The sequence below is a fragment of the Cebidichthys violaceus genome, unplaced genomic scaffold (assembly GCF_023349555.1).
Source record: "Cebidichthys violaceus isolate CVI_PGR_0920_01 unplaced genomic scaffold, fCebVio1.0.p SCAF_5, whole genome shotgun sequence".
In the NCBI taxonomy this organism is placed as follows: domain Eukaryota; kingdom Metazoa; phylum Chordata; class Actinopteri; order Perciformes; family Stichaeidae; genus Cebidichthys; species Cebidichthys violaceus.
In genome coordinates, this window is record NW_027176705.1 from 16,657,136 (window position 1) to 16,667,718 (window position 10,583).

The following is a 10,583-nucleotide window of genomic DNA, read 5'->3' on the forward strand; positions in this document are numbered from 1 at the left end:
TTCTGTCAAATGGAGTTTTTTTGTAGCCATTACGTCATCATCTTGACTCGACCTATAATAACGCTGACAGTTTGGCAACCCCATTCCTCTTGTTGATTTTGGTTTCTGTATGAGTGCCTTCCTTGTTCTCGATTTTTTTTTTATTCCAAACTCCGAGATAATTGTATCCATGCTGCAACAACAACAACAACAACAACAACAACAACAAAACGTATTGAAATACATTGATAAAAACATTACAATTTCGAGAGGATGGTCATTTTAATGATATTAATTCGGCAAAATTGATACGTATGATCGAATATATTTTATAAAAAGTTGTCCTTGTAAAGATCTGCAAAGGTTTTAGTGGCATTGACTCAAGTATTTAAACTTGGTTGAAAACATTAAAGGACACATTTAAAAAAAGAGCATTAATCTGCAAGAACATTAATTGGGATCAAATACTTTATGTATTTATTTACTTACCTTGAACCTATTGGTGATATTATTTTTGAGACGAGCTGAAGTTGGTGTGGCGGTGGGAAAATTAGCAGTCATTTAGCACACCTGCAGCCGGGAGGCAGCAGCGTACACACTGAGCGTCTAACTTTCCGGAAACTGAGACACGAGGCGAGTAAAACATTTTCCACCGGCTCCTTCTCTTTGTCCATCCACCTCCTGCTGAAGCGACATCCACAGCGACACCATGGCGACTGTTGTAGACACAAAACTATACGACATCCTCGGAGTGTCTCCATCCTCCACTGAGAATGAGTTGAAGAAGGTAATTACACACGAAAGACTGAACAGACTACGAATTTACGTTACGTTTCTGTCTCGAGTTCCAAAGTGTTAAAAATGCTACAATCAGGAAATGCGTTGCTATGCGCAGCTAGCTGGTTAGCTTGGGCTAGCCTGCTAACACGCTAACTGGCCTGGATGCTCATGTGACGATGATGCTGTAACGTTGAACGATTATGGGTTTCTTGAAATCAGGTGTTTATTTGATCGTAGATACAGCCAACACATACTCTCTCTCATTGTCTTTCTTAAATATGAAACTTACATTATTCATAAGCAGGGTTGAGTCAACTTGGATTGTGACGTTAGCGATTGACCTCACGTTAGCTTTAGCTCAGATGGTTGTCATGTAGTTAGCTAACGTTAAGCCGGTCGAAGGTTCTGGAATGAGGAAACCTGACATTAGTTTGTGCTTCTAACAGTTGGCTACCTGACAGACAAACGTTTGTGTAGTGAGTGTGACATCATTTTTAGTAGCTTTAGCTGACGTTTAACGGTTAGCTGACTTGAGTAGCGATCGTTAGAGTAAGGTTAACGTACAGTAACGTCAATTCGGCCGTACAGTAACGTTACCGTACGCGGTTAACGGTTAATCTTCAACACCACTTGCAGTGGGGCTTGGACGTTTGTTCACCTCAAGCCGGTCTACTACACATAACGCTCAAAATAAAGTTACAATGTAAACGTTTAGTCAAACCTCCGCTAGCATAAGCTAGCTCGTTAAACATTGCGTGCCATTTTAACCATATCCTTGTGAGCTAATCCATTAAGTTATAACTCTGTGAGGTTTCACGTGATAGTTCAGTATTTAGTATTTATTTTTTATTTATTTAGGCTCTTGTTCAACATTAATGACGCTAGGCGAGAGAGCAGAATCTTGTCACTTTGGGGTTGTTAGCAATATATGCTAATTAGCACAAGCACGTTTACATTAACGTTAGTGATTTAAACAGTCAGACATTTTGAAATACTTTTTTTTTTTTTTTTTTTGGGACAATCGTTAAGTTCCGGGTATAATGTAGCGTTAGTTACTAGTAGTGAGTAACTGACGTAATACAAGAAAGCTGATAGCCAGTTAGTCATTAAACAGCTTAAACATCACGTTAATTAACGTTGCGTGTTTAACACAGTTACCGGTAGCGGTGGTGTTTTGCCGGCTGGAACATCTGGTTTCTCAGGGAGGCACGTGTGATTGCGTAAACGGTAGATAAAGGTCATTCATATGAATTGGTGTCATAGCAGTGTGCGATTCCAGTAAACAAGGCATGTCTACAATGATAGTGGTATTAGCCAATAAGGCTCCCTCTTTTGTGTACTCCTAGGCATACCGGAAACTGGCCAAAGAATACCACCCTGACAAGAACCCAAATGCTGGTGACAAGGTAAGACATTTGTGACTTTCCCCCTCCGTTTTCAATTTTGACTGAAGTTAGTCGTCATAGGTGTGTTCATCTGTGGATGTGAAACAAAATGGGGAGCAAACTAGAATGTTTGTCATATTTTTGAGTTTTAGAGTGCTATGTATGATCGCTGTTGGTTTGAAGGTGGTTATTGGAACCAAAGCTTTGTCTTTCTGTAGTGCCTGTTTTTCTTTAAGCTATTTTTAATGTGTTAAATTACAAATTTGTATTTGGAGTGAGGTTTTATAGAACAGAGTTTTGTATATTTCCAATAGTCCTGACGGTGGCTTAAAAATAAGTTTCCATTTTAGTGTTCTCTATATTTTCCATTAAGATTAAAGCATTGGTAGTATGTTCTGTCACTATTTTTTTTTTTTTTTCATCATGCACTTGAATTTCCTCAGCCCACTATCATCACAGACCTCTCACAGCTCTACATAATGTTGTCATTAACTTATATAGCTTTTAGGAAAATGGGTGGAAACATTAAGAATTGAGGGCCTTCCATCCTTCCCCATATGACAGAGTGCCATTTTCTCAGCAGGGATCACATTGTTAGCAATAGGACATGTCATTGTCAGAGAACTAGCCTGGAGGCAGTATTCTTAATGTGGAAAACACTTTTAAACGAATACAAAGTGTGCTGTCCAGTGCCAATGAGATGTCAGAGAGATGATGATTCAACTCTGCAGTGATTGTAGACATTGTCATTCAGTTGAATTGATTTATTTAGTTTTCAGATTTAATCATGTAATGCAATTCTATCTTTACATTTTAATCTTTAATCATTTATGAAACGACTGCTTCAAATTAGGTGGTGTTATATGTACTTAACATTTAGTTTTCAAATTCTTAATAAGTTTACAGATTTACTTGTCTTAATGGTTTCTAACTCCAGGACCTTTTTTAAGAGCTTATGGGATGTTGAGCGACAGGGCATGTGATTGTTGTGGAAGGTGTGGAATGACTCCTATGCAAGGATATTGCAACCTGATGCATGCTTTCCCTGGGAATGACGTCACCTTTGTTCCCACCAGAGATGAGGTAAAGGATAAATGGGAAATCATTCCAGGTCCTGAGCCTTGGTTAATTTGCTGTTGATTTGTGTTCAGACGGCTCTGCTGCTCTGACAGTAGGAATGTTGATCATTAACAGCTTACAGACAATAATCATTTTGACCAATTAATGCTATCAGTTAAAAGAAAAATATATATTTACTTTTTAATTCAGAGCAAGACTCTGGGAAGTGTCTTGTCAATTAAAGGAGAACAGCTGGTCCACCTTAACTGAGCCTTAGCCAGCGTTGTTGCTACCACCTTCACTTTATTCAGCAGGAACCACCAAGGAGTTGATTCACTGACAAATGACCTGTAAAGTTACACACCACACACACTGCATTGAGATTCTCAGCTATAAGGTTACTGCTTATTTCATACTCATCATCACACATTCTCATTCTCATTCTCTCTCTCTCTCTCGTTCACTTAGCTAGACACTAGCTAATGTTACGCTTTGCTTTCCATACACTGCCTGGCATACTCTGTCTGGGTATCCTCCACACACAGCTGACAACGTCAAAGCTAAACTATTTGATGCGATGGAGACTTACTGGGAAAGTGGCTGCATGTGTCCACAACAATACACACAACATCATGGCTTTAAACTGGGGACATGGTTGCCTGTTTTTCACATACACAGCAGCTGGTGGTAAATTATGGATTTAACAAATCTGTGCATCGTTTATCGTTGTGGCTTGTTAGGCGTTTCTACCACAACACCCTGCATGCAGGGCACTGATCTTGCCAGTTAATAGTTAATAATCGGCTAAAGAGAGTCCACTACTGGTCAGAAAAGAAACAAATCTTAAATTGAAATTACAGCTTGTTACATTTAATTTGTTGTTGTTGTTGTCTGTTCTCTCAAAACAGTTCAAAGAAATCAGTTTTGCCTATGAGGTGCTGACCAACCCTGAAAAGAAGGAACTTTATGACCGCTATGGAGAACAAGGCTTGCGGGAAGGAGGTGGGGGTGGCCCGGGGATGGACGACATCTTCTCCCACATCTTTGGCGGTGGACTTTTTGGATTCATGGGAGGCCAGGGGAGTCGCGCAAGGAATGGAGGTCGGAGGAGAGGAGAGGACATGGTCCATCCACTCAAGTAAGACCAAGCTTGTCCACTCATGTATAGGCTAATTGAGTTCAATGCTCTTTATGTGCAAAATTATTTTCTATTGGATTTAGTTAAAAAGTCCTTGGTGTCCACTACAAGCTAATCTTGTACTGTCCCTTCTGTCTGATGTCACTTAACAGTATCTAAAACCACACTTTTTCTCCAGGGTGTCACTGGAGGACGTTTACAATGGGAAGACAACTAAACTTCAACTTAGCAAGAATGTACTGTGTAGCACTTGTAACGGGTAAGTTGTATAACCAACATGGTGTCAATGTCTGCTTGATCATTAAGTCTATTGCAGTGTTGATGTGTTACATTTCTTCTAACATGAATCCACCTCTGGGTGTGTCTGCGTGCAGGCAGGGAGGCAAGACGGGCGCTGTTCAAAAATGTACCTCATGTAGGGGGCGTGGCATGCGCATCATGATCAGACAGCTGGCCCCAGGAATGGTCCAACAGATGCAGTCTGTGTGTACCGATTGTAACGGAGAAGGTAAGTGATCTGAAGCGAGATCAAGCTTGCAGTCTGTATAATTGCGGCCTGGCTTGCACACGTCCCTCACCATGTCTCATTTAACCCACTCCAGGTGAAGTTATCAGCGAGAAAGACCGCTGTAAAAAATGTGAGGGCAAGAAAGTCGTGAAAGAGGTGAAGATTCTGGAGGTACACGTGGACAAAGGCATGAAGCACGGCCAGAAAATTACCTTCGGAGGGGAGGCTGACCAGGCACCTGGCGTCGAGCCGGGGGATATAGTCCTCGTCCTGCAGGAGAAAGAGAACGAGGTAGGAGGGCCTGTCTACTCCGAACCTGTCCTCTATTTCCCATATGCACTCGGTCATAGAAGTGAGCCACTAATTATTTCCTGTCCATAAAAAGGTGACAACCTTGTACATAGCTGTATAGGAGTAGAGTTTGTTTCTTTAATATACATCCAAAAAAATCCCAAAGAAATATCTGGAAAAGGTTCATCATGTTTCATGATGGGCTACTTCTACAAAAATATGAATGTGTATCTTAGATTCATAAAAAAGTGTCAGCGTTCCTGTAGAATCGGTATTTGCCAAGTCAGTTTCCTGTAAAACCTTTATTACAATCTGTGAATATTGTTCAACAATTCTCAAAAGCTGCTTCACAGTGAAAGCCAAACTCAAAGTTTGCTGAGATCGCAAACGTCGTAGTTCCAGCATGCTTTGTGGCAGCTGTTGTCTGCTATTGTTCTGAAGCTTTGTTTTGTCCCTTTGATGCATTGAGCTTGTCTTTGTGTTTTTTATTGTTTTATTCCTCATTCCTGCTAAAGCAGTTTAAGAAACGTGTGTATGACCTGCCTTAGATTTAGAGGAGCAAGACATTCTTCTGTCTTGGTGCGACGACTTTGAGTGCGATGCTGCTGTTTTGGCAGTATTTGGTATTTTGTGTGACTGACTGTGCAAAAAGAAAAGTCAAAATAGGCTACTTGTCTGTTAAGAGGGTTGTCTCTTGATGAAATACAACATGATGCAGAGAAAAATTTCCCCCTCAACGGGATAAATATAGTGTAATAAAATAAATTAAAAAATAAAGTAGTGTATTTTTAGTTTAATCTTATTTTTTCGTCGGTGTAACTGCTCTGAGTCGGAAGAGTCTCACATGTGTTGAATAACCCAAATGCATGCTGTTTTTTCACTCTGTGGGGAGTGTGCATAAGCAGTTATATTATAAATCTGATTTTCCTCATGCAAGTCAGGAAAATATGACTTGTATACAAATCCTGCAACAGGGTGACAGCGTCCAGCGAGCCGTTAGTCACTGCAGTCGGGTCCAGCTGGTGGTGCTTCGAACCTCTCCACTGTCTGAGTGCTAAGACACCAGATTGTCTTGACAGTGGAGAGCTGTACGTTGTACAATCTCAGGACATGGAATAACTTGAGTGGATACCTGTCATGATGAAGATTGACCAACCTATAAATAGCCCAACTTGTGATTTCAAAGAACTATTTGCAATTTTCTAGCTGTTGTTGGTCCAGACATCCTCTCGTAAATATTTGTTTTTGTGATGGTGTTTTAACTTTGCACTATGCAAAACTGCACATTACTCCAATCAGCAATAGTCCACCGACGCATCTTGACTGAGTTGTGTAACACCTCAAACTTAAGTGGTGTGGCTTTTGTCTGGGGCTGCCTTGCTAATTAGCACAAGGCATACTTCAGAGGCATGAGTGGCTGTCCTTGATTCTTGAGTAAGATGAAACGCACCTCTTTGTTGGCAGGAGTTGAAGAAAGAAATTGAAACAATACCAGGGCTGTCAAACAACACTGTCACTTAACGTTGATGGAATACAATTTAAACCGTGCTGAAGTAAATGCTGGCCTTCCAAATCACGATATGACTGTTTTCTACAATACAATTATCTCCATAATTAAAAGTGATGCGTGGCATAAATTAAAAAAAACAAACATGGAACATTTTAAACTGTAAAATGGGTTGCCACAGCAACGCAGATAACATTAAAAAGTACTGTAGATATTACGATTACGCCACTCCTATGATTACTACATGAACGAAACCATGGCGAGTTAAATACATGTTGTATGATAATGCTTAACTCTCATTCACTCACTGTTGTTCTTGCAATGCTGCTTTTCACCAGCAGATGCTGTCGGTTTGTGTGAACACTGCTCAGTTATTCAATTCCTTTGTCCTAGAACTAACTATGCAATGAAGACTTGTTAGGCATTGACAAATGACCCATAATGTTGGTGTGAAAAAGTGAATCAACTTGTAGTTGTAACAATGTCTTCCTCTATTTTCAGACATTCAGGCGAGATGGCAACGACTTGTTCATGAACCACAAGCTCGGGCTGGTGGAGGCGCTGTGCGGCTTCCAGTTTATGCTCAAACACTTGGATGAAAGACAGATTGTTGTGAAGTACCCCCGCTGGCAAAGTCATCGAACCAGGTTAACACTTAATGATTATCAATCAATATAATTAACTTTGACTTGAGTTCTTACAGTCATAGGCTTCTGTTGTCCACTTACGTGCCTGTACACTTAGAACAACGCATCTGGGGAAAATGTGGAATCAGCTGTAATGTAGTTTGCTGCATCTGTAGAATCTGGCATTTCATAACAGCCCGTTGTGAATAAACAGTGATTTTTTTTTTTTTTTTTTTTAAAACACGCGGCGTCTTTTCCAGGCTCAGTCAGGGTGGTGCGAGGAGAGGGCATGCCACAGTACCGAAACCCCTTTGAGAAGGGAGATCTGTACGTCAAGTTCGATGTCCAGTTCCCAGACAACAACTGGATCAGCCCTGAGAAACTTGTGGTATGACATATTACTCCTTTTACTTAAATGTGTCATTTAAGTATCGGTTTTAAGCAAAATGGCAAAAATGTTAGTGGTTTCGGCTTCTAAATGATATTTTCTTGCTTTCTTAGTCATCTGTTTTAGTAAACGGAACATAGTTCCTTTGACACTGCTGTGTGGTTAGAAAACACTGAAGACTTAACCGCCCCGTTACAGCTGCATCACGATGAATGTTTTCCTTGTGTAGGAGCTGGAGGACATGCTGCCCTCACGGTCAGAGCCGCCCATCATCACGGCGGACACGGAGGAGGTGGACCTGCAGGACTACGACGTCAGCCAGAGCTCGACGTCGGGTAGCCGCAGAGAGGCCTACAACGACAGCTCCGACGAAGAGGGCGGCCACCACGGGCCGGGGGTACAGTGTGCCCACCAGTAGAGAGACACACACACACACACACACACACACACACACACACACACACACACACACACACACACGTGTTCTACTTGGGGAGAAAATGTACAAGTTGCAGAGTAAACAAGGAGGTAGGTCAGACTGAAGAAGCTCGGTAGTTCTTCAGACACGGATCAAATAAACATGTTGAGTTATGGCTCCTGGAGTTGTTGGTTAATGTTATTGTGTGCCGGGATTGTTCTGATCTTTGTCTGAAGAACTGTCACTGGGGCAGCTGGAGACTTATTACACTGCACCTAAAACAGATTTAGACACTTTCAACTGCAACTTCAGGTAGAAGTCATATAATGTATTTAAGATGTATCTAAACAAATGGTTGCCCCGGTGAACGCCATGTAGGACTCTGATCTGGTGCTCACGGTGAACCCCCCCCCCCCCCCCCCCCCCCCCCCCCCCCCTCAGTGTGAACTCCAGATCAGTCAAAGAAAGGAATGTTTCTTGTTTGCGGAGTGTGTGACTTGCATTTTGTTTTCATAGTATTTACAAAAATTAATTTAAGAACTAACCAATGTGCATACACAGACAAAGCAGCTGGGCAATGTGACGTGCAGATCCTCGGACTCATGCATTCATGGGTTCATCCACTCAGCGCCATTCGTAGGAATTGTTTCTGATTTTTACAGCTTTATTTTCTTTGTAGGTTTTTACTTGTTTCTTTTTTTTCCCCTTGCTTTATATTTTAAATAAAACAGAAAAATTGGTTATTGTGTATATCATTGGACTGGTTGTTGGTAAGCTTCATCAGCTGCTGTGTTCAAAGCTGTGTGATTTTTAAAAAAATGAAATGACAAGTGAAAAGATGAGAAACGTAGAGCCTGTATCTGTGCCGAGACCATGTGCATGTAAAAAGCGTTGGTTCCTGCACTTATGAAACATCAAATAAAGCGGCACACTTCTTAAGAAAATGTCTATGAAGTTGTTGAATAAATTGTTGAAATATCATGTGCTGTGTCACGTGCTTTGTTTTTCCCCTCCCTTCATTCTCATGAACAATCAGGAACATATAAATGCCCTTAGCTTTACGTTGCTCTGGACTCTTCGGCTGTCACCAATACACAATAGGAGTTGCATAGAGTTTGGTTAGTGTTGCTCAGAGCCTCAAAGGATTACACTGGGAAATAATCAACTGTTCCTTTCCAAAAACAATGCGTCAGTGAGCAGAGCTAATCCACACTTGGTGTCGGCGTTAGTCAACTGTTCTCAGAAATAGCTGTTGACGGCAAACGCCATCTGACCCAAATGCCTTGACGCTCATTTTAGAATCCCTCCGAAGTTTCCATCACCAGTCATTCACATCAAAAAGGTGAATGAGATCACACTCCACCCTCGATGCAATCTGAGTAAACGGAAATACTTGCAAACTAAACACTGGAACTGCATTTGTTGGCGAGGCAGTTTTTTGTTTCTAAACCAGTGTGTATTTCACACTTGGGTGGGTGATGCTACTATAGTCATGACGGGAGTACTGCTGACGACCCGGACTGAAAAACGCTGCGTCGATTGTGACGTCGGTTCTCGAGAAAGCGGCAAGCAGCAACGTCGCACACACTGACGAACGTACTGATAACAAAAATACCAAACATCTTTCTGCGTAGAGCAATACGAGTTAATGCTGGCTGTTGAAATCACTGATACTTGTGTGTGTATAAGTGCTTTAGCTGGATGCTAACAAGCAGGATAAATTAGCTAGCATGGTTGACCTACGCTATACTAATATCCGTATGAATGCCAGGCTTGTAAGCTCCTTCCATATCACGACCACATTTTTGATTGAAATATGAGTCTTTCAACGTTGTTTCGAGATGTGCCTGATAAACCCTAAATAAAACGATAATGTTGTAGTCGGCTTACGTGCGTTCATAAACGCCTTTTTCGTCCGAGGGTGTACCGGCGCCGTGGCTTAGTTGGTTAAAGCGCCTGTCTAGTAAACAGGAGATCCTGGGTTCGAATCCCAGCGGTGCCTTTTGATCAGTTTCTCCTCGTGCAAAAGTTAATGATATTCGTTGATAGACATTGAGTATTTTTGTCCATATTGAACATGCTATTTTATTTTCTCGAGAAACACGCTCCGTGGCTTGTATGAGAAATGCCGAAATTGAAAGTAAATGTGTATATTCACTTTTACAGAGGGGTTTGTAGTACACCCATCTGGCCACATGGGGGTGGCAGTGAAACTGCCTACTGAACCAAGAATCCGTCAGACTACAATGGAGGGATTGGGTGAAGAAAATCATGAAGTAACCGTATTGTAGATGTACTCTTCATTTCCACATGCAAACGCCGTCTATGATGTAATCTATACTTCAGGCCGATGTCTACAGTTTCTATTCAACTGTTTGTTACATTCAATGCGGGAGTGACGAGGGAAGAAAACATATAAACAAAGAATAATGAGGACCACTTTGTCCTGTTTGATGCGGCAAGCTGAACACAGAGGGGCCCACTATCAGAGCGGAAGTTAGATT

The 10,583-nt window shown here is 41.4% G+C and overlaps 1 protein-coding gene and 1 non-coding gene across 2 annotated transcripts; both read left to right on the forward strand.

Annotated features, from left to right (window-relative positions):
* The first annotated feature begins 627 nt into the window (after positions 1–627).
* dnaja2a (DnaJ heat shock protein family (Hsp40) member A2a) lies at positions 628–9,060 on the forward strand. Its single transcript, XM_068730774.1, is given in 10 exon segments — positions 628–766; positions 2,106–2,165; positions 4,112–4,341; positions 4,520–4,600; positions 4,716–4,849; positions 4,944–5,140; positions 7,149–7,262; positions 7,264–7,294; positions 7,534–7,661; positions 7,891–9,060. Coding segments are annotated over 10 exon segments (1,242 nt in total). The 5' UTR covers positions 628–688; the 3' UTR covers positions 8,080–9,060.
* A 947-nt stretch (positions 9,061–10,007) lies between these two features.
* On the forward strand, positions 10,008–10,081 carry trnat-agu (transfer RNA threonine (anticodon AGU)). Its single transcript has one exon. It is a non-coding gene; the product is annotated as a tRNA-Thr (tRNA).
* Positions 10,082–10,583: the final 502 nt, after the last annotated feature.